We start from the raw sequence: 25,855 nt of genomic DNA on the forward strand, positions 1-25,855 counted from the left end.
AATCTTTTATTGCACCCTTAAACCTCCATATGCCAATTTTCGTTTCATTTGCTTGATTAATTCCCGAGTAATGTAGAAATTTGTGTTTAATTTGTATGGCAGGCCCCCTTTAGAGAAGGGGAGGGGTCTCAAACTATCACGAAAACATTCCCCGGTCCCAAAAACCCCTACATATTGATTTTTTTGTTGATCTCTTCAGTACTTTCCGAGTTCATAAGAATCAGACAGACAGACAGACAGACATACAGAAATCCATTTTTATATAAATAGATGTGACTAATCTAAGACTGACCATTTACGAATTATAATTTTGAGCGATTTTTATACGGTTCTGCGTGGTATGTCTTTTTTGTCTCGATAATTTTTGTTGTTTCATTTTCAATATGGAAATATCTGTTGTTATTTTTTAACGTTTTCTAATCATGACTCTTCAAACGATAAATTTGATGAAACGTTTTGATTCCAACAGTTTTCATTTTTTTATTTCAAAGTCCGTCAAAATGCCGACAGAAAATGTTTAATTTTTGCATTTAGTTGACACTTTTATGGTTCGTTACATTTTCGAGTTGTGAAAATGCTGTTTCGTGTATGGTAGGAATATCATACAAACATCAGTTCTGTGAAGTGAGAAGATTTCGAGGAAAGAGATTGAGGTATTGTTCGTCGAATTCTTTCACAAGTTTTGTTTTTGAATATTTTACACGTTTGTTATCACGATTTTTCTCTGCCGGCAAACAGTCCAAAAGCTTATAATTCAAATTCAAGTTCAAGTGGATCGCAACATCGGCTTCACACACCAGCGATGGAATGTTGTGCTGCGGTGGGAGAGTCGCACGATTCGCTTTGATGGCATACACACATCATCGAGTCACGCAACATTGGCCGGATGATAGCGTTTCGTTTCTTTCGGATCTTGGGTTGGCGCTTCTCTATAAATAAAGGTGTAGCATCGGTTTTTTGTCCAGTTCATATAATACAGTCGTGCGACCCTGCACAGGTACACATAAACTTTTTCCCTTCATTAGCATTCTGTTCTGTTTTGTGAATTGAACGGTCGTGGGAGAGGGTTTCTGTTTGCTTTCATCCACGAAATGGATTCAGCAACATAGATGAGCGTGATCAAAGAATTGATGAAATTTCACATTTATGAGAAGATTTCAATTCGTTTTTTCTTAGGCCCATTGTGTGTTCGCTTTGCTTTGTTGGGAAACAAGTGATTTAATAGTTCTCTTCTGTTTAACCGTTCGATTTGTTTTGCAGTGGAAAACGAAAGTACAAATTGCGATTAGTGTTGATAGTAATTAGGTTCAATCAGAGTATTCGAAATGAAGCAATTCATTGTTTTCTCCGTCCTGATTGGCCTTTCGCTGGCTCAGTTTCCCAACGGAAGGATACTGGAGGCGCCTAATCCACAACTTTGCGCCAACCGAATTGTCCACGAACGAGCGCCGGATGGTAAAGGGTGAGTATTGCAGTGATTATTGTGTATGTGTATCTAGCCGGGGACGTTCAGTGCGTGAGAATTTTGGTATTTGCCAATGAGGTTCACGAGAAACTGCAATGAGCAAGAGACGAACCTCTTCTGTTTCTATTGAAGCGCGGTGTAATAAATGCCGAAACTGGAAGAGCCAATTATTATTGAAAAGCCACTAGACGACATAACTGGGTTGATTAATTAAATTGAAGTTGTCAAATCAGTGTCGCAGTTCATTGAAAAAAGTCGAACGATGAATTTGATTGGTATGATTGCCAATTGCTGATTCTTTCAGCCTTGCAGGCTTTCAGGGTGTTGAGAATCGTGCCAAGAATATTTAAGCTCGACGGATAGCAAATTAAAGCGTACAATGTCTTGGTAAAGTTCCGATTCTGTAACGAATTGAAATTCAATTTCGCCACCAATTATGTCATTCGCTATCGCCTTGATAACTCTGATTGAGGATTCCTAGGCGAGATGTTTGGTCGTATCCTTCAACGTTTTCAAAGGAAACTCACTGTCATCACAAAGTATTTTTCTTGCGACATTAATATTAGTACGTAGTTTTGATTTTTATGCCAAATAACACGCCTGAATGTATTATCAGTGGAAAGCTTCAGAACACGCGTGACCATAGTGCACAGAATTTGTGGAAACCTTTACTTTTGCCAACGCTCGAATCAATCGCCTAGTTGGATAAGTTTTCAAGTTTTCAACCTGTCGGAGAACTTTCCTCAGATTTACAATTTGTTCTGCATAAAAGGTCACGTGACGCACTTAAGATTTGATTGATGAATGTATAATCCTTATTATGATATGTATGATCCTTATTATCTATATTGAAAAACACATTTTAGTTGCTATGTTCATGACAAGCCAATTCTGTTTATATGGGCGTTTATTTCAAAGGCAATTTTTTATAATATTGTAAAAATACGTTTTTGTACTTTACGGTATTTTTCATTGATTATTATTTTTAAATATTTGTTATAGTGGAGGCAATCTGGCGTAGTGGTAACATCCATACCTCTCAGGCAGGGATCACGAGTTCAATTCTCACTCCCGACATTCTTCCAAAAATGGAAGTAAAAGTGACGAACCAGCCGAAATGTGTTGAATGTCACTATAATAAAGAAAACAAAATTTGTTTGCAAAAGGTTATATTAGACCTTTGAACATTGGAATGAAGCGTTAATAAAAATGCTTGTTGTGAGCTTATATGTATACCAAAGTTTCAGCTCAAAAAATTGTGGCCGAAAAAAAAACGGAAAAAATAGGAGCAACAGAAATAACTGCACAGAAATAAACCTAATGTCACAAATAGGCTAGCAATATTGTGACACTGGAAAAACATCATGGGTATAAATACCTCACAGGAAAAAGCCTCATTTTTTTAATAATTTTTTTTTCGTTCTCCGAAAAGTATTCTAAGGTAAATGTAATGGGGGCAAAGTCTCCATTTAACGAGGATAAGGAATCGAGATGGCATTAACCCATTACTGCCCAGGTGTACAAGAACTTGATCCAAATGGCATGAAACTTTCTAGTCCATCTAGGTTTGTCCCGAAACGGGGGGGAAACGCAATATTTTGGTTTGGAGTTCTTTGGAAGTTGAGATATCTGACGTATAAAATTTCATACGCTGAGCCGGTACAGTATCAAAAATGGAAATCATTTAAATATCGGACAAAACGGTTTTATTTCATAAAATTCAACTTCAACAACCATGATTGACCATGGCCATTTTCATGTTTTATTAGTACTTTCGTGTACTGCCGTTCTACGCAAAATTGTCCCAGGGTTCATAGGGATTGCATAGAACAGAACCTAACTTCCGATGACCTTCGAGTGTTTAGGCTTTATCTGCATGAACTCGATCCTTGCTGGATTTATGTCATTCATCCGAATTTAAGGTAATTTTTTCCCAGTGTCTGGCTCTCCGCTTCTTGCTGCTGCATTCTTGTGATTGGCCTCGTTCAATGTTGCTCTCGACATTCACTTGTTTGCCGAAACCGGAACGCATGTGAAGGTCTTAGGGTGTAATAAATGTTTTGACGATGGTTAGGCACTCCTCCCCCTATCTAAGGGGGAGCTCCCATACAAATGAAACATAAACTTCTGCATAACTCGAGAACTAATCAAGTAAATGAAGCCAAATTTGAGATGTGAAGGTTTTTGGGTACGAGAAATGTTTCTATGATGGTATGACACCCCTTCCTTCTCTGGAAAGGAGAGAGGCTCCTAATGCTAATGCACATATTTCAAACAAACATATTCCAACCAAACATGACAATTGAAAATTCTCGGAAGTCTCTGAAGAAAAATAGGAAAATTCTAAAGATTCAATTCACATGTTTTCTACAATTACATATTGACAAGCGTTGTTAGTCCATTTGATGTTTGCGGTAGCGAAATTGATCGTCGTTCGAAAGTGAGAATGGATTTTAATGTGATAAAACGCACTCCTATGTTGTCTTCTATCTATATAAATAAAAACGGATCGCCGAATGTGTTGATAAGAGCAAAACTCGAGAAAGGAATTGTCCGATTTAGAGCTGTATTATTCTATAATTTTTTTTCTGTATCAAACATGTAACGGAGAGACATGGTATTTGCAAGTGGATGAAAAATCTTGCACGAGAATTGTGTCTGAAAATAATCTGAATAATAATACTTAAAATAATGTCAAGTTTTGGTGGAAGTACTGAAATTTTATAGTAGAAAATAATTATAAAGGGTAGATTAGAAGATCAATCAATGAAGACATCTGCGATTGGATCCATGAACGTGCGCTTAGTAAGAAAACGTGGATGTGATAACGAAAAATAAATTTCGAGCGGGACGAAGTTTGCCGGGTCAGCTAGTTAATAATAAAAGTAATACTGTTAATAAATTAATGTTTTGGTTTATACAGCGTGAACTCGATCATATACAGTTTTGATTTCTTTTCACTGTATATTATCGAGTCAAAAAATTTTTTTTATTTGTTATTTGTTATTTTTTGCATGTATTTTTGGTTTTTTTGAAAATAAAAAAAGGAAATTGATTTCTCACATGAAAAAAAAAATTATCCAGATTATCTCAGGAGGGTATAGATGATCATATTTCATGGAAAAAAATCCTCCTACGCATATGTTCGAATTTCAAAAATGACAGAGTTATATAACTTTTTTTTTAATTTCGGACTCTGTTACCTCAAACTGATTCTGATGCTTTCATTTGAAAGATGAGAAAATTTAGTACAGGATATAGCAGTGAAACAACTAAATTACATTTTGGAAGTGAAAAACTTACAAGTTAATAATTTTTAATGTGTTATTATTAATTTTATCCTAAAAATTTGCATTGAACTAGATTGTTTCTACCAATTAAATTGAAGTTCTTTAACCGCTCTACAATTTGTTCTTTGATGCCCAACTTCTATCTTTCTTAATTTGGCTGCAATATCGATATAAACAATTCCTGGTGAAATCCAAGTAAATTCTTCAAAAATCACGATTTTTATCCCACTGTACATGTAATAGCCACTTATACTTCATCTTAACGTTGAAATGTTACATAAAAAATATATTTTTTTCCGAACTGTATATAATTGAGTCCATAATTGTATATAATCGAATCACAGATAATCGAGTCTGCATATAATCGAGTCCGACCTGTTTTCGTTTTATTTTCAACGAAAATGTTTGCATTTCAGTAATCATGATGAGCCATATTGTTATGATTTAACTTCTGTCAGTGATAAATTATTGATTTTTATAACCATCCGGTATTCGCTGGATAGTAGGTCACTATCCCGTTTCCGGTTCGGTACCGGATAGTGACTGGATATCCGTTTCATCTCTACTTCATTTTATCCGTAGCGAGTTCTTTTATATTGTTTCACTTGGGTACGAACGTGATGTTTGATTCTCGTGAAAAATATCTCGAATATATTGCAAGAACAAGTGCATGCATTTTTAGTGTTTAATAATGGTTCACAACCACTAGTCAGTCCCCATTTTTTTCGCTTGGAATTAATATACTGTGATTCTTTTCTTTTTTTGTGGCAACAATAGACAATAGATACATATATAGTGATTCTCAGATTTTCGTTCAAACTGGTAGTTCTGTTCCATGTTGCACAATATTAGACAATTGACCCATTTTAGATTGCCGAAAAATCAAATTTTTCGACTTATTTCAAACATTTTTTTTCAAAAACTTATAACTTTTGAGCTACTAGACCGATTCAGATGATCTACATATCAAATTAAAGCCAATTAGCTGATCAATTAGCTGAACTGAATTTTGTTTTTGTATTTATTGATTTATTTGTTTTTTTTTATTGTTTACATGGGTTAGGATTAGGAGGTGCTGAAAATTCAAAACTCAAAAACAAAAAAAAAATACCTCTCAGATTTTGAGATATCTAAGGAAACAACTCAGTTTTCAAGCAAAAAAAAATTATAATTTGATATGTCGATCATCTGAATAGGTCAAATCGGTAGTTCAAAAGTTATAAATTCTTGAAAAAAAGTCATTTTTGAAAAAAGTGGAAAAAATTGAATTTTCCGACGAAACTAAAATGGAAATGGGTACCCTAATGGTAAATAAAAAAAAAAATGTCTAATATTTAGCGATAAGGAACAAAGATACCACTTTTCACGAAAATCTGAGAACCACTACATCGGCTGTTGTGGAGGCGATCTGGCGTAGTGGTAACATCCATACTTCTCACGCTAAAGTTCACGAGTACAATTCTCACTCCCGACATTCTTCCAAAATGGAAGGTAAAAGTGACGAACCAGCCAAAAGTGTTGAAAGTCGCTATAATACAGATAATAATAATAAAATACATCGGCTTTAAGCTGATTTTGTGTTCACGCACTTTCCAGCGAGCGAAGAGCTCTTCTAAGCAAGTGCCAAAGCTTGTCTAATTATCTTCTACCTGAGGTTATTTACATTATAATTTATAATACAATAGTATTGTTTTTTCTAAAAACTTTCTGCATTATCGGCAGATTGCTAATGTTGGAGGGCGATGGCGTTGTCGTTGGATGATGGCGCGGCTAGTGAAGGAAGATAATAACAGAATAGATAAAAAGTTTCAGTGGCTAGTGTTGACTTCTCAGCCTGAACAAGTTCTTTACAGTAGTTCTGAATCCGTTATTTCCACACAATGCATCAGAAATGTTTTTTTTTGTTAACGAATGCGCTCTTGGAGTATTACTATATATTTGAACGAAAATTTGCATGTTGTATAGCAGGCCCATTTAAATGAACGAGTAGCGCATATACCAACTATCAAAAATCATAAAAATAGACATTCAATCATCATTAAACTATCAGTCCCCAACGGTTCGTTTTGTGCTTCTTCTCTGTTAAAGAATTCAATTTCTGGCTCGTTAAAAATTCTCTGTTTTGATAATAAAATTTCACCTGTAACCGCTCGCGTTTGTAATCATTCACACGCGAAAATCCGGAATCCATTATTCAATCGTCATTTCGTCGCGAACGTGTTGCACAATCCCTCCTAATTGTTTCCCAAAATCGGTAACTTTTGTGGATCAATGTCTCGAACCAAAAATGCTGCCTGAAGCAAGCCAAACAATCAAATTAGTATGCGCCTTGAAGGTGTCAATCGTCCCGTGATATACATTTTGTATTATTTAACTCGTCACCGCTCGTTATTTGATGGACGATTATGGCATCAATTTTTTAATTTCAACATTTCTCGTCGTCGGTTACTTCCTCTGGGGTACTTGAAGGACAGTTGTTATGGTAATAAGCCACAAAATTTGGCGGAACTTAAAGAAGAAATAACTCGGATTTTTAACAGCATCGAAGTCGTAATGTTAGAGTTGTGCATGAAGAATTTTATTCACGCGTTATCGAAAAAGGGGTGGTCACATCGAAAATGTCCTAAAATAAGCTTGCACGAGAATTGTGTCTGAAAATAAAAGTCGGTTCATTTTTGCAGAAGTTATTAAAATTTGTTGCGTGAGCGTGTAATCTAAAAGACCATGTACTAGGTTTGTTTTAATTTAACGGGTGAGTCATAAGTAGCGTGACTAAATGAAAACACGTTTGGTATTTTTTTTTCGATTCAATTCTTCATTGCATTTTTACAAGTCCATACAATGTGTGTTTGAGGTGTGGAACAATTAGACTGATAGTTCAATCTTAATATTCAATTTTCCTCAAGACTTCCAGAACTTTCGCCATCATGGGCTGGACTACCTTGACATCCACTTTGTTGGCACATCTGATAATACGAGATATAAGTTGTTGACTTCCCAACTATTTTCGTACCCCGACTGGGACAGTTTTGCCTAATATGACTCGATTTACCGCGCCTGGGGTACGCTTAGGGGAGTGTCTTCTTTACACACATACCAATTCAGAAAGGCACGAAGTTAGGTCCGGCCAGAACACAATATGTTCATACCTATGATGCATTATTTCCAAAGAAACCATTTTTGGCGAACAGTTCTTCGTGTAGCCACTTCTGATTTCGGCTGCTGTCGGAGAAAACTCTGTTCCGCGACGTTCATCGTAAATAAACGAAAACACACTTAGCAGGAACAATGGCCACCGAAAGGAGAACAAAACCACACATAGCTGTTTGTCTCTCTCTAGCGCGTGTAGTGAAAAACGTGACATGAATTTAGTCACGCTACTTATGACTCACACGTTACGAGCAAGGGCATAAAAAAGTAATTTTACAGCATGAAAATGCTTGGTCGCATTTTACCAAATTCGTGAAAAACTACTGGAATTATTGCTCGTTCCGTCCGATCTCCAACACTTCCTCTAATACGAAGACATAAAATATGGCCTGATTCGTGGATGGTCTCAATAGACGAAGACTCTTACCGTAACGGTATTCGTGCACTGCCGGAAAGTTGGGAAAAAGTTGCAGTATGCAAGGGGCAATATTCAGGACGATTCATTTGTAACAATTATTTCTTATATCTTTTTTAGTGGCAATTTCATGAATAAATAGCGACAACTTAGTTGTACTGCCGTATAATTTAGGTTATTATGGAAGATGAATTTAATAACTTAATCATTCGGAATCACCCTAACCAATGACGTTCTTTCTGACTCTATTGAATTTCAGATACTTCTTCTCGTGGCGCGACCCAACGCTGCAAGGTGTCGAGAAGGATTGGCTGGACGCGAGAAACTTCTGTCGTCAGCGGTGTATGGACAGTGTATCGGTTGAAACAAGTCCCGAGAATGAGTGGATCAAGCAGAGAATTGTTGATGGAAAGGTAAGTTGTCCGTTTGTGGGTCTCTATAGACTTACATCGTTGTTTAAAGTATTCAACAGCACAGTATTTCATGGTCAAATTCTGTCATCCAACTTGTATTAGCACTTAATTGAGGCTCAAATATCAATTTACAGACTTCGTTCAAATGTTCAGTGTTGAGAAAATCGGGCTGAACTGGAATTAAAGCTACCTCTTTTCGTTTTCTTGAATGTCTCATTTGATCAAAACTAATTAATAATGCCAATAATTCGCACGCTGCCGCTGGCTGATTTGGGTTCTGCTGATGGGTTGATCGCACCTTGCTCATTTAGTCAAAAGGCATGCGGTGTGGAATGCGAAAATCTAGATGTAAACAAACACCGAAAGAAAGCAGCAAAAATTGAATAAATTAGACGTGTTTAAGACAGCATATTTGGGGAAGAAATGCACACTTGGTCGACCTCGGTGGGAAAACGATTTCCGACACACCTTCAAACTAGTCTTACGTCATGATTTGGCGACAGGTTTTTTAACTGTTTTTATGTCTTTGTGGTCCAGTGAGAAAAAACAGTTTTTTCGCTTTCATATTCAATTTGATTAAATTGAATTGTGATAGGATGCAATTAACCGACAATCGACAACAAATTCGCACATTCAACTTTTTGTGAATTAGGTTTATTACATAAGTGGCAAACACTGGTACCCACGGATTTCTGAATCGGGACATTCGCACACAATAAACATTTGTTCTTCTTGGACCACAAGAGCTGCCCCGGACAAGGAGGCGAAAGTTTCCACTTGCCGTCTGGCTACATTACGTGCCTTTGATCTCACCTCGAAACAATGTCCAACCGTGTCCTACCGAACCGGTTTTTTTTGCGCATGGATAATACTTTTGCGCGCCGAAGAGTCCACTTTCACCTTCCTTGTCGGCTTCACGTATACGCATAAAGGGTTTCTGCATAAATTATTGTCGTTTGCGAAAAAAAATGCAAAATGCAAAATTGAATGCATCTTTTGAGTGGTTTTGCAATGGCCGTTTTTACGTGGGTGGGTTCATTGGGACAGACCGGAGAGTATAATCGACGAGAAAAGATTCGGGTTAAACCTGATAGCTTTAGTATTCAAACAAAATTCTGCGTATTGGAAATAAGCCAAAATAGATTAGCAACAATGAGATAGTTAATAGATTTTCATATCAATTGATACAAAACGATTTTCTTCTCATAGTCTAATGAAGTTTAGGGAAAAATCGTAGAGAACCAGGTCAGGCGATTAAGAAAAGTGATGATGCAAAGAAGTTTTGTTCATAATTCAGTTTATTCGAATACATCTAGTAGAAGTTGTTTAAAGTTCTCGTACAAACGTTTCAAGTGACCAAAACAAATATATTGAGAATGATTTCAATTACTTATTTTTTCGTTCACAATTCTGAGCGTTTACAGTTATCGCCGATCATAAATAGCACATTTCCTGTTGTTTTTCTTCATCTCGAAATTTATAACGACAGTCGCAAGCAGTTGGTGGGAATGGAAACGAACAACTCGGCTTCCACCGTATATCATTGAGATAAATGTCCATACTTTAACTACAGTCTAGTTGCAACAGCGGGATAGACTTATGTATTATGTAATGGTCTCGTCGTATGCATCTCTGAACCACCTGTGAGTATGGAATGTTTGCAGACAATACCGCGGAAAACTGATCAATTCCATTGGGATGCAGTTATTCTCGCATTGTTCTCCTAAACATGTCGCTATATGGCGGAATCAACAGTGAATCATGCTCTGCATAGATAACACCTAGTCAACATAGCCCGAACAACACTAACTACTCACAAAACATTGCTACTGCATGACACGCAGTAAACGCGTGTGCATCGAACAGAGGGATCCACCTTCTATGAGCACAAATCGTTCATTAACTTTACACAGTGAGATGGTTTTCTTCCATCAATAATTGTATGCGCATTAATTAATAAAAACAACAGCAACAGTGCGGGATCCTTGCGAAAGAGCTGCAAGCTGCACGCGGATAAAACAAACCGAGAGATGAAAAATGACGATGCTGTTGGTTTTATCACGAAAGAGCAGTTCTACAAACGAGAGTCCGTCCTTCTGCGTGTCGGATACTGCACCCGATACCTACTGTATGCAGTCCATACTTACACAGTGGATACCTATTACATAAAATGATAAACAATAAACAACAGAGTGGGTCATAAAAGAAGCAAGTTGGAAACCACGACTCGACTGGTGCTACGGAAATATGAATAAAAAAAACTTTCAATTTCTTTGCTTTCCTCTGGTTGTTCAGCTGATTCATAAATTCCAGAATTTGTTTGGTCTCGAAAGAAGCCACCGTAGTGCCAGCGCGTATACCGGTTATTGCTGGTGTTTTTTTTTTAAATTTATCATCACTTATAGACAGTTTGTCCATTATGAAATTGACTTCAAGTGGCACTTGCTGCTAATTGAGAGAAGAGCCGCGGTGAAGTTGGACACTTCCTTCTGTGCCCAGGCACAGAAACAAGGCAATCAATTAGGTATGCTTATCGCTGCGCAGTGCAGCCCAAAAGGTCTTGAGGTAACCTTCAGTGAAAAGGGAAAATGAAGATGATTTCACAATAATAAAAAAAATGGGTGGGTCGTTAACTTGTTTCATTATCTTTCTACGGCTTTATGATAACTAATTTGAGTGAAGTGGTATTTTCTCACGACGCTGACATTAGCAGAGGGCTGAGAAAAAAACTGAGATGCTTTTCGGTAACAATAATTCGGAAGGTTCCCATATGCTGTCGACGTTGAGACCTTGATAGTTGCCTGAGATGATTGAGTAAAATAGAATATTAATGATCGATTGATATACAATTATGATCATCCTCTGGATAGTTATTATTACTTTGAAAAATGGAATATTGATCTATTAACTACAGTTCAGTCCAGATGAATTTTGCTGAGCTGTGTAACACAGCCCTACCCAGGTAACCAATAAGCATTAAGAGCTGCATTTGAATAGCAATATATGCGCTTAAAATGCAGGTACAGTAATGCTAATAGGCATTTAATGCGCCCCCAGTGCTATTTAAAAACAGCTTTTGGCAAAATATACGGCCGCTTTACTGCTAGGTGACCTTAACGAGACGCTGCCAATATCAATAAGTTGGCGAGAATTGGTAGCAAAGATTGGTAACGTTAGCATCGAAACGGTTGTATCATTGCTGATTTAATGCTTTTTTTTAATTGAATAAAAAAAAAGATTTTGGTTTTGTTTTTTTTAATCTCACCAGGTATCAGAGAGGTTATTATTATGTGCATATCTTATCCCCATTAGCTGATATATTTCAGATTTGTTGCTATATGATATGTATAATTTGAATATCATTTTTATCTGTTTGCCCCATTCCCAATGTTGAACCGCCAATATATCTTAACAAATTTTATATATTACCTGAACGGGATTCGAGAACCTTGAACTACTCTGATTAGTCGGTAAAACCGCTCTCCTATGCGTTGCCCCTATCCAATGACCTGTAGATGACATGAAGGAAGGAGTAATATTTACCCTTCATAAACTTCATCTCCTTGCGGCATTATATTTCTCTCATTTCCTCTCTGAGCGAGCGACACTTCGTTACCACATACACCGCTTTGGCTAGAGCGATTTGTGATGAGATGTTTCGTTTTCTTCTATTCTCCCGCACACCGTACACAAAAACGATTTTGATATATATGTAGCGATGTAGTGAAGTTAGTGAAGGACACAATAATGTTATTTCCATATCCCTGTCTCAATCACAGTACACGGAATGTCAAACATATTTCTGCTAACAGTGAATCGATGTGGTGGATCATTTAATTTCTGCGTGTTTATTTTGCAGTGCAAATAACTTTTAGCCGGTAAGTTTCTATTATATTTTTCTTGCATGTAAATATAAATAAATAATATGTCTGCAGGCGTAATGACGAAACGAAATGCCACGAAGAAGCACTCTGTAGCAGCGTTGTTCGAAGCTCTACAAAATGAAAACGAGAAAATGTTCTCTGATGCAACTACACAGACTAACCAGGAAAAGCTCATTTGGGAATAAAAACTGAATAAATGTTTGGAATTATTGGCACATTCAAATGCTATATGAGAAGCTTTGGGTACCAGCGCATCTTTACAGTGCAACCACGTAGCACAACCAGTGGTTATTAGTAAGGTTAACCTGGAGCCAGTGAAGAATGTTAAAGATATGAAAGATTTGGAGGAAAATGCAAGGACGACAAATTTGTGGAATCGGTTTTGCATTTGCTGAATTTAAGGAGTATTTGCACCGAGGTTTGAGAGATCGGTGGTACAAGGAAGCCAACAGCCGCTTAGCGCAAACCTCAGGATTCAGGATCACGAAATACAAAATCTAATATTGAGGAAAAAGAAACTAAAAAGAATCGAAAATCAATTATTATTGAATGATTCTCAGCTTTGATTCAGTTTATTGTTTGAATTAATGTAATAAAAGATTGACATGAATCGATGGAATAATAGATCTCGAAATGTTATATTTATATGAATTAAAATAAAATGTAATGTGTTTATTTATGCTTATTTATTTATTTATTATTATCTCAGTTATTTGTTGTTGGGAGCGTGTGATGAAGGGGTATAAATACAGTTTTTTTTCATTAACAGGGATGGCTATCAGTTTACGAATGATTTCCAATAGTGCATATATTTTCGAACTTGGTTTACAGATATTTTAAAGTATGTTGTTTTAGGTATGGAGTTTAAACTAATTTCTAATGAAAGTGATACGTCGATCTATAGGTGTAATTTGACAAAGGTGATATATCTACCTTATTATTGCTTATGTGCTATTAGTGATGTAACTACTAATGCATATACACTAGTAGCGCGTTGGTTTTTGAACATAGAAAGATATATATAATGGATGGTGGAGACCATTTCAGTTTCCATTTTCCCAACACTTGAATTTGAACACTCCAAATTTTTAAGTCATACAATAGCATTTCCGTGGCATTTAAGAAGCACTATTCTCGGAATACTTGACAGCATTCACAATGCTTATTCAATGCCATTGTGCAGTCAGAATGCTGTTTAATGACAAGGAGTATTAAGACAGTATTGTATATGCGGATTTGTAACAGCTATGCTTAAAAAATGTTCATTTACAGCAGCAAGTAGTTCGAATGCTTATAAAGAATTGATTTACTGCTAATACTAATGCTTGGTGGTTACCTGGGTATTACTCCTTTTCTGTCTGTATGGAATTTGTTGATTTTTTCCAAGACTGAATCACGGCCAGTACAACTAATGCAAAAATATGGAAACATTTATATTCTTTAACACGGGTTCAAGATGGTAATATTTGGAATGATTTGATATTATTTCCATAACTTCTATACTTTCCTGTAATAATTTCATGTTCACCACTGAGCATCCTGTTCTAGTTCGTGTTTGCTATCCGAACAAAAATTGGCACCGGAACATTGCTGCGTTATCTCAAAGAGAAACTTTTTTAACAGGATATTTTGGCAAGCTCCTGTGTCTTGTAGAGAGTACAGAAACCGTTTTCTGTACTATCTATCTAATAGACGAGACTCGATTTCTAATAGTCAGTAACTAACAATAAAATCGAGTACACCACACAAGTTTGTATTGCATTGGTGTCGTAATTTTAAATTTAACGCATTTCGTCTGCAATTACAAGGCGGACTCGATTATCTACGGTCTACAAATTCTTTTCACTGCATATAAATGATCTTGGTTTGTCCAATTTAGGGTGTTTTCACGCAACTAGTAAATTCAAATCGATTTTTCTTCATGAAAATCACATATAATCAATACAAGTTTCTTCTTCTTCTTCTTTTTGGCTTTCAGAGGGTTTAAACTTTTCAGTTCATTCGCCTCTAGAAACCAATACAAGTTTGGGTTTGTTGAAAAGCCCCAAGTTGCTTTTCAACAAACCCAAACTTGTATTCTCTAGTTGCTCTAGTTGTACTTGTATTCTCTAGTTGTTAATAATATCATAAGGCGTTGAAATTATTAAAATTTTTATGTTTTTTTAACAACTCCGCCTGCGAACGACGGATCTCTATAGTAGCATCTCCGAAAAAGAACCTGAAACTATTGAGAACCAGAGCAGTGGGTCCAAAGCCCCTAAAAAAGGAGGATGGTTGTAATAGCTGTTATCCATGGTTATTATAGAAAGAAAGTAATGAATAAACCCCTAAGCCAAGGTTTTGCGCGACCCGTGCCGAGGGCTGAATGGTATGGGGGGTTTCATCAAATACCTTGCCTATAACGGAGCCTGTGGGGCACCGGGGCGCCATCCACAGTATTTTCCGCCCTTACTGCATTAAGCGAGTCACTGATGTAGCTGACCTTCTTTACCGCCCAACTCGTGGGACTCACATGAACAATCCTAACAAGCTTTTCGGGTTCCGGCAGCCTCTCCCTGAATAATGGAGACGAACAAAATGCTGGAAAGAATAAAGTTTATTCAGGTGAACCTTCATCACGCCATGGAAGCAAGCAGCGTCCTATGCAGAAGGTCCATTCACGAAACTTTGGTTGTGGTTTTTATTCAAGAGCCTTGGTTCTATAATTCTAGGTTTCGAGGAATCTCTACACAAAAATGTAAGCTTCTCCATGACAGCACACAAACTGCACCAAGAGCAGCAATCATTATACGGGATAATATTAGGTATGTACCGATTACAGAATTTATCAACCGTGACATCGTGGCAATACAATTGGAGGTTCCAACGACCCGAGGGAAAACCGTTATCATCGTCGCTTCGGCTTATTTCCCAGGAGACAACGTAGAAGTTCCTCCATTTGAAGTTGCTATGCTGATACAACATTGTAAATTAAGTAACAAACAATTCATCATAGGATGTGACGCCAATGCCAACCATACGGTCTGGGGCTGTAGCGACATCAATATTGTTCACCTCCTGTTTGCTTGAATATTTAATGTCAAATTATATTAACATTTGTAACCAAGGAAACGACCCAACATTTGTTAACTCTATTTGACAAGAAGTTCTTGATCTAACACTCTGCAGTTCTAAACTATCAAATAAGATAAAAAATTGGCATGTTTCAAATGAATCTCTATCTGATCATAAACATATAATGTTTAATTATAATTCTGGTGATCTTTTGATCGAACAACTCAGAGATCCGAGAAAAACAAATCGGGATAGTTATCATTCCAAACTTCAGGAGAAAATTCTGATATCAGTGGGAAGTATTTCTTCCACTGAACAGCTTGAAATAGTTTCATCAGAATTTGAAACCAATAATAAATCCACCTTCGAAGAAAACTGTCACTGAAGCAAAAAACTTCAAGTAAAGATGCATCTTCGTGGAACAAAAAACTTGAAAGGCTTAGAAAATTGTCTGGAAAACTTTTCCACAAAGCAAAAATTACCTCTGATTGGACAGATTACAAAAACTGTCTAACAGAATACAACAAAGAAATCCGTAGATCTAAGAGAAGGAATTGGAAGTTCACCTGTGAACAAGTAGAAAGTTTACCTGTTGTAGCAAGACTTCATAAAGCCCTTTCTATATCATACCAACGGACTTGGTAGTCTGAAAAATGGAAATGGTAAATATACAACCGATTCCCAGGAAAAACTTAGTATCATGATGGAAACACACTTCCCAGGCTCAATCCAATTGATTTCCGGACACGCACAGGTCTTCTACACAGCTCAATCTTGTCTAATCAGAGACGAGAATAGAGCTAATGAATTGGCTAGGGTGGTCTTCACGAAGTCAAGGGTTGAATGGGCAGTGGATTCCTTGAAGCCCTTTAATTTTACAGGACCAGACGGGATTTAACCGGTGCTGTTACAAAAAAGCAAGGATATCACTGCCCCTCTTCTAACGGAGATGTTTAGAGCTAGTATGGTACTAAACTACATTCCTAGTAAATGGCGAGAAGTCCGGGTTATATTTATTCCCAAGGCTGGCAAATGTGACAGGACGACTCCCAAAGCGTATAGACCAATTAGTCTAACATCTGTCATCTTAAAAAAAGCCAGAAAGAAAACCGAAACTTCCCAAGTTGGAATGAAAACTCGAATCGAACGTGCTGAGAATAGACCGAAGCAAGTACCTCCTGGTTTAAGCGGTTCTTCTACGCACCAGGGGTCCTCAGCACTTCCCGGAGCAGCACCCAACACGTCTGCTCCTTTTTCGCGGTCGAGGCAACAGCCACAATCTGGCTTGCTTGCGCTTTCTGACCTGGTGGACAACATTTTAAATGCTTTAAATATAAACGACCCTCTTAAAAGCATAGTATTATGTTTGCTTCCGATTGTGAGAACATTTTTGAAAGAAAAATGTGGTTTTTTGGCAGCGTTCATTTCCCTCGATGCCTGATTCAGTGCACGCACTGTATTCGTAAATTGTTAGAGAAAATGATTCTACTTCGTTTGGACAAGTGGGTCGAAACGAATAATTTGCTGTCAAATACGCAGTTTGGCTTCCGCCGAGGTAGAGGGACAAATGATTGTCTCGCGCTGCTATCTTCTGAAATCCAAATCGCATTTGCTCGCAAAGAACAAATGGCTTCCGTTTTTCTCGATATCAAATGGGGCATTTGATTCAATTTCCATGGAAATTCTCTCAGAGAAACTTCATAATCGTGGACTTTCACCAATTCTTAACAATTTCCTGTACAATTTACTGTCAGAAAAGCACATGATTTTCTCTCATGGCAGCTCGAAATCTTCTCGTTACAATTTTATGGGCCTACCACAAGGCTCCTGCCTAAGCCCCCTCTTGTACAGTTTTTACGTCAATGATATCGATGATTGTCTAACTAGAGACTGCACGCTGAGACAACTTGCAGACGATGGAGTTATTTCTATCACGGGTACTAATCCCGTCGTTCTGCAAAAGTCGTTGCAAGATACCCTGAACAATCTATTCACGTGGGCCCTCAAGCTGGGTATCGAATTCTCTACGGAGAAAACTGAAATGGTCGTTTTTTCTAGGAAGCACGAACCCGCCCAATTCCAGCTTCACCTATCCGGCAAAACGATCCAACACTCTATGTTTTTCAAATACCTGGGTGTATATTTTGATTCTAAGTGTACCTGGGGGAGACACATTGCGTATTTGAAACAGAAATGCCACAAAGAATCAATTTTCTCCAAACAATTACCGGAACATGGTGGGGTGCCCATCCAGGAGACCTCATTCAGTTGTACAAAACAACGATATTATCAGTGTTAGAATATGGCAGTTTTTGCTTCCGATCAGCTGCCAGGATTCATATTCTCAAGCTGGAGAGAATACAATATCGTTGCTTGCGTATAGCCATGGGGTGTTTGCATTCGACACATACGATGAGTCTCGAAGTTTTGGCAGGAGTACCCCCGCTTACTCTTCGGTTCACAGAATTATCCTACAGATTTCTCATCCGTTGCAAGATCATGAATCCATTGGTAATTGATAACTTCGAAAATCTACTCCAACTGACTCCTCAGTCAAGTTTTATGTCTTTATACCATGAGTACCTTACCCACGACGTGCACCCTTCACCAGGCATCTCCAACCAAGTTTGCTTCCCATACTTTTGCAATTCCTCTGTCATTTTTGATCTGTCCATGCGACAAAAAATCCATGGAATCCCAGATCATCTACGCTCCGATTATATTCCGCCGATATTTTCGGCAGAATATGGGAAAGTTAGATCTGATAAAATGTTCTTTACTGACGGTTCATACATAAACGGGTCCACTGGCTTCGGCATCTTCAATGAAAATTCCAGTGCCTCTTTCAAACTCAAAGATCCTTGTTCCGTGTATGTCGCTGAACTGGGTGCGATATATTACGCATTAGGGATCATTGAAACATTGCCCATCGACCACTATTTTATTTTTTCAGACAGTCTCAGCTCAATAGAGGCAATCCGCTCAATGAAAGTTGATAAACGCTCATCTTATTTCCTAACAAGAATAAGACAACTATTGAGTGTTTTGGTCGAAAAATTATTCAAGATTACCTTAGCATGGGTTCCCTCTCATTGCTCGATTCCGGGGAATGAGAAGGCGGACTCGCTAGCTAAGGTGGGCGCTTTAGAAGGCACACTTTTTGAAAGGCAAATTGCTTATAATGAATTTTTCCACATTCCTCGTCAGTATACTCTCGTAAGTTGGCAGCGCATGTGGAGTGGTGATGAGTTCGGTCGTTGGTTACACACGATTATCCCTAAGGTCTCGACGAGTGCATGGTTCAAGGGATTGAATGTAGGTCGTGATTTCATTCGCGTGATATCTCGGCTTATGTCCAATCACTACAACCTAAACGCGCATCTTTATCGCATTGGGCTCGCAGCAAACAATCTTTGTGATTGTGGCGATGGCTACCACGACATCGAGCATGTTGTCTGGTCGTGTATCCGGTTCCATGCTGCTCGCTCTCAGCTCTCTAGAGCACTGAGAGCACAAGGCAGACAATCGGATATCCCCGTCCGGGATATCTTAGGTAGCCGGGATCCTGATCTTCTGCTTCATCTATACCTGTTCCTCAGAAACGCCGATGTCAACGTTTAATGATGTTTCCTTCATTGTGTCCCCGTTTCATATCCCTCCTATCCGATCGATAAACTTTTACTTAGTCGCGGCAATACATACACACACTCTTTACAGATGCACGGGCCGAAGGTTGTGCAGTCCACTGATTATTCAACAAGAGTCAAAGGTTGTACCGCTCATGACAACTCTACACGAGCTGATGATTGCGCCGGCTAGTGACCATTCTATCCTGGATTCCTCGAGTCGAGAAAGACGCACCACGCTAGATATGGGGTACAGACAAGGGGGGCGTTGCTGATTAATGGTCAGCTGCATCCCAATATTAAGTATCCCGTGTCGGGCACACGTACAGAGCATCGAAGACTGCGACATACCAATTATGAGAACACTTGTAATACTAACCTCGAGTCAACCGCGAGTAATCGGTTACATATTACTAACATAGTCTAAGCAAACATTGTCAAAATATTGAACTCCCGGCCCCGTTAGGCTGACGCCATATGAGCCTTAATAAAATATATATTTTGGATAAAAAAAAAATCTTAAAAATGATGGAAAAGGTCATTGATCTCCATATTAAATCATCATTTTTGAACAGGAGACCATTGAACAAATTTCAATTTGCCTACCAAGAAAATAAATTAACTGAAACAGCGCTTCACACGTTAATTTCAAAAATAGAGAAGTCTTTTGATGCTAAAGAAATCTCACTTACAGCTTTTCTTGATATTGAGGGAGCATTTGACAATGCATCCTACAACTCTATAAATAAAGCTATGAAAAAATGTAGTTTTGACATGTGTGTCTCCAACTGGATACATGCCATGCTAACCAACCGACTAATAACAACTAAATTACCCTAACAACGAAACCAACTAGAGGTTGCCCTCAAGGAGGAGCTCTGTCTCTTCTGTTGTTGTCCCTAGTTGTCGACGATCTTCTTAATAACTTAGCCAATTTAGGATACGAAGGGGATAGTGAGGGGTAAATGTGAGTATGCTATTTCCAATAGAATGCAAACAGCCCTTAACTACACACTCAAATGGTGCAACTTGGAAGGACTTAGTGTTAATCCTTCAAAAACAGTCATAATTCCATTTACCAGAAAAAGAAAGTATAAGATTCCACCTCTTAGATAGGGAGGTGTACAATTGGAGCTTTCAAAACGAACCAAATATTTAGGTGTCATGCTTGACCAAAAACTAAATTAGAACGACCAGCTGGAGTATGCAATATCTAAAGCCCAGACTGCTCTCTGGAGTTGTAGTAGTATAATCGGGAAAAGTGGGGACTAAAACCGAGAATGATTCACTGGATTTACTCTGCAATTGTGAGACCCATACTAACATATACTTCGCTAGTACTACTGCACAAATATTAGTTCAGAAGGAGCTCGATAAACTACAACGTCTGGCATGCTTATCAATAACTGGATCAATGCCTAGCGCACCTTCCAAAGCCCCAGATGCTCTTTTATACCTTCTACCCTTGCTCCAATATGTGCAACTTGAAGCAGGAAAGGTGCTCTTAGGCTGAAACGTATAAAACATTTTCTAGAAAGAGATCTCACAGGGCTTTTACAAATCCTGAAATATTTTCAACTGAACACTATAATAAGCATGAATGAAGACTAGATGGAAACAAAGACTAACTTCAGTGTTGCCTTCAAAGTGATTGAATTAAATCGCAATGAATGGGAAGAAGATGATCTCAAAACTCGTCCAGGATCACTCGTGGTTTATACCGATGGATCTAAAATCGGTAAATCTATGGGAGCTGGTATTACTGGACCAGGAATCGACATATCAATTCCAATGGGACGGTGGCCTACAGTTTTTCAAGCAGAAATACAAGCTATTCTAACATGTACAAATATTTGTTTGACTAGAAAATACAGGTGTGCCAATATCTGTATCTTCTCAGATAGCCAAGCAGCTCTTAATGCGGTAAAAGCATACACTTGTCAGTCAAAGCTAGTTTGGGAATGTATTTTATCCTTAAAACAACTAGCTGCTACTAACGAAGTTAACCTATACTGGGTGCCTGGTCACTGCGGTATAGAAGGTAATGAATCAATGATTGAAGCCAACTGGAGAGCTCTATCAACACCAAGACAATCCAAATTATTCATTACGCCTTGTAATAGAATAACACGCAACCTACTCAGCTTGAATAAGACAGATTTGAGTACTTTAACCGGTTTATTGACCGGACACTGTCCGAGCAGGTATCACCTTGAAAAATCGAAAAACTGGCAGATTATAACTGTCGTTTCTGCAATTTCGAAGCTGAGACTTCGGAACATTTACTGTGTCAATGCAGTACACTAATTCAGCGAAGACTGCGAATTCTTGGAAAGGGCATTCTTATGCCTAACCAGATTTGGTCTGCTGAACTAAAACAGGTAAGGAACTTCATAAAGGAAGTCATACCTTCGTGGGGGGATGTGCAAAGTCCTGGTGCGACTATCACTTATTCCCTGAGTGATGGAACGAACTGACACTGCATACATAGCAAACGATTTTCCTCAAAGCGAAATTATGATCATGGTTTGTCCAAAAAAAATGATCATGGTTTGTCCGGTATTAGGAATCACTTTTTTTGAATGAAAAAATTCGAGTAGATATTGCATTTTTCATTGTTTGGGTTTACTGTCATCATATTGATCTATTCATAATTTAGGTTTTTCAGTATATTGCCTTTTCTTGGGCATTTTCGAAGTGTTCACCTCAACACACTCAACACTGAGAAACTTTATTTCTGCTATGCGCGAAGGACACCATAAACAAACTGCAGCGCGCCAAGCGGTTGCCATGGAAATCATGTGGACAAAACAACATTAGTGAATCGAACAACTCATGATCAGAATTGAGGTCATCTAAATACGTTAATTACGTGGTTTATCTATGTAAATCTGATACAAATGGTGTGCAAGCATGATGCTTACAATATTTGTAAGTGTTATAATCCAGAAAAGGTATGAATACGTCCGAAATAATCATCTGGTGATTGATTGAAAGTTAGCTCAAATGAAGGGCGCATTGACACAAATAGAAGGTGGATTTTGTAATCCTTTAAAACATGTGAATCCGTAAAAGTATACTATAAAACTAATGTAATTCATGAAAAAGACAATTTTATTTATATGTTTTGAAACATTAGAATACCTGATTTGACACAGGTGCGCTGAATTGGAGCATTCGAAAAAGTGGTCAAACCATGAGCATATTTTCAACTGGACAAACCAAAATCATTTACCTTAATCGAATTCTGTATATAATCGAGTCAGAAGTTTGTTTTTACATTGTTTTATATACATATATTTTTTTGTTTTTTGAATACAAAAGAAGAATTCAATTTTTGATTCATCCCTTTGAAGTCAGAATATACCTTTCCCACATAAAAAATCCGAATTCTTATAGTATGTGATACAAGATTGTTTTTGAGGGAAAATAAAAAAAATCTTATACGCATATGTTTGTATTTCAACAATGACAGAGTCATCGTTTTTCTCAGTTTGTCTCTAACTGGTTTTACTTAACAAGTACGCTACGTAGAGTGATTCTATTGCTTCCATTTGGAAGATGAGAGAATTTGATACAGTATATTGTTATGAAACATCTAATTTAGTGGATTTAAATCACATTTTAGAAGTGACTAACTTAAAAATAGTGGTTTTGGGGCTGTTATTATTATTTTTACCCCAACAATGCATAATAAACTTGATTGTTTCTATCAACCAAATTAAGGCTCTCTAACAGCTCTACAATTTGTTCTTTGACATCCAACTTCTATCTTTCTTAATTTTGCTGCAATATTTATTAACATAAGTTCGCTGCAATTTCGCTGCAATACAGTGAGTCTTCAATTAAATAATCATCAATTTTTACACCACATTTAAAATACAAGATACTGTCTGAAAATCGGTACCTTGCTGGTGGTATCGGTTCTAAAGCAACAGGGTATCGTAGAACGGATTCCAAAAAATATTTTGAAACTTTAGGACAATACCTAAAGCGTTACATATAGTTTTAAAAAATCGAAAGATTGCCATAATGACGGTCATCCTTGTTAAAAATGAGTTACTACTGATTTTGAATTACTGAACTGAAAAACATGGTTTCGAGAAAAACGCGTATAATAATTCGTACAGCAATACTTTATCCCTTGAGGTGGCCTCATACTTTTGACTCTAACTTTCCAACCAAATTCTTCTAGACCTTCTAGACCTTCTAGACCGGATTTCCTCCTTAAATCCATTGCTTCGTTTCGAGCTAAATCGTGGGGGACGGACACCAAATCATTTTTATTTATATATATTTTAATTCTTTGTAGTGTATATATCAAGAGTATGAATTGGATCAGTCCGTTTCTATGCTCAAAAGTTTATTTGTTCCTAAGTAAAATGAAACAAAAGAAATGAAGGTTCCAAATAAAAAAAACAGGTCACGTTGTCATGATGTAAAGTTAACGTTAATGACTCTTTTTGCTTAGAACGGATTTTGATGATTTGCATACCAGTTGAATCGGAAATTACCTAAGATCCCTTAATATTCTATACATTATGATTCCTTAAATTACTATTAACGAAAATGGGAAGCATTACCATATTTCCATACATTAGTTGTGCACAATTGTGTGCTCACCTATCTGTGCTATCAATAAAGTTATACTTAGTTCATTAGTCCATTACATTATTCATGAGATGAGTTACAACAGGAGATCTTCGTATCTTAAATGGCTAGGCGTCGCTTACCAAGCGAACGATCGTGGGTTCACTCATTGCCCTCATTGATTGATTGAGCTTTTCCAAAGCTAGAGGCGAATTAATTTTGTAGTTTAAACCTTCTATAATAGAAAAAAATCAATCAATCAATCAGCTATATTCATATTCATATACTACAGAAAATCAAATGCACTGAAAAAGTTTAAAGTTTCTATAATACAAAACCATTCCATTCCATTCCAGCACATAGTCTTGTTCTAACCAGCGCTCAGTCAACTTTTATCAATGACATTCCCTCATGCATTTGTGCTGTGCATTTCAACTTTATATAACTGCGGTTCAGTAAAGAGTAAATCGTTCGCTGAACGTGCAATGATTATTCTACAGACACTGAGAAAAAAAACAAATATGTATTGCCATTCAAGCCCCTTCCGTTAGCGTTTATTACAAAGGGGAGTAAATGGATGCGCGTTCGCTAAGCAATTGATCGTGGGTTCACTCTCATAATCCTCCATTGACAATGTTCTAAATGGCTTTTTTCACGGATAAAAGCGAATGAAATCTGACATTTTAACCACTGTTAATCAAGCGGTTCTTAATCTTTGTTTTGGGCTGTTCTAGCGTCCTGTCACTACGCTTGAAACGTGTTGGACTAAAGGGTGTGTCACATCAAATTGCATCACGGAAAAAACGCTGTAGAAATTTAATTTTTAGGAATTATATCTTCAGCTTTCGCTTATAATCAGATAAGAGTGTATAGATCACGTTGGCCATGCTTCACTGTCAATTTTTCGTAAATTTGGAAAAATGTCGTCGAACGAAAAAGAGCGTCGTGAATTAATCCTGTGCACTCATTTCGAGAATCCGGAGTTGTCACATCGGGACATCGGTAAGATGCTGGGAATCGTCCAATCCACGGTCAGCAGAGTACTAAAACGATACTTCGAGAACCTAACCATCGACCGGAAGGTGAAGAACGATAAAAATGGATGCTCCGTCAGTGAAAAAGATCACAAGCGCGTAGTTAAGCAGTTTAGACGTGATCCGATAAGTTCGGTCTGGGATGTCGCCAATAAGCTGAATTTGTCAAGTTCATTCGTCCAGCGGACCAAGCAGCGGGAGGGCCTGCGTACATACATGGTTCAGAAGGCTCCTAACCGCGACAAAAGGCAAAACATGGTGGGGAAGACGCGAGCCCGGAAGCTGTACACCGAAATGCTGACGAAGCCGCATTGCCTGGTAATGGACGACGAAACCTACGTCAAAGCGGACTTTCGTCATCTGCCGGGCCTGTTGTTCTTCTCCGCAGAGGACAAATTCAGCGTTCCGGAGGAGATTCGCAAGCAGAAACTATCCAAGTTTGCCAAAAAGTACATGGTGTGGCAAGCGATCTGCTCTTGCGGAAAGCGGAGCGCCCCCTTCGCGATGACCGGCACGGTAAACGGGCAGGTTTACCTTAAGGAGTGCCTACAGAAGCGCTTACTACCACTATTGAAGCAGCACGAGGGCCCGACCATCTTCTGGCCGGATCTCGCTTCGTGCCACTATTCAAAGGACGTGTTGGAGTGGTACGAAGCCAACGGGGTCACCTTCGTGCCAAAGGAAATGAACCCGCCCAACGCGCCGGAGCTTCGCCCAATAGAGAAATATTGGGCGATTATGAAGCAGGCCCTCCGGAAGAACCCAAAAGTTGTCAAATCGGAGGCGGACTTCAAGAGAAAATGGATTTCTGTTCAAAAAAAACTACAACCTTACGTTGTAAAGAACCTTATGGACGGGGTAAAGAGGAAGGTGCGAGCATACGGGCTTGGGCTCGAAGTATGAATAAAAAGAAAATGCCAAAAGTTGTTTAATA

The 25,855-nt window shown here is 37.9% G+C and overlaps 1 protein-coding gene across 1 annotated transcript in view; it reads left to right on the forward strand.

The window, feature by feature from the left end:
- The first annotated feature begins 968 nt into the window (after positions 1-968).
- LOC129770128 (uncharacterized) overlaps positions 969-25,855 on the forward strand; it is a 34,063-nt gene continuing 9,176 nt past the window's right edge. Inside the window, exons 1-3 of the mRNA XM_055772773.1 lie at positions 969-997; positions 1,261-1,462; positions 8,580-8,733. Of these exons, the coding sequence (XP_055628748.1) occupies positions 1,326-1,462; positions 8,580-8,733 (291 nt within the window). The 5' untranslated portion in view covers positions 969-997; positions 1,261-1,325. The remainder of the gene's footprint in view (positions 998-1,260; positions 1,463-8,579; positions 8,734-25,855) is intronic.

The sequence above is a fragment of the Toxorhynchites rutilus genome, chromosome 2 (assembly GCF_029784135.1).
Source record: "Toxorhynchites rutilus septentrionalis strain SRP chromosome 2, ASM2978413v1, whole genome shotgun sequence".
NCBI classification, from domain to species: domain Eukaryota; kingdom Metazoa; phylum Arthropoda; class Insecta; order Diptera; family Culicidae; genus Toxorhynchites; species Toxorhynchites rutilus.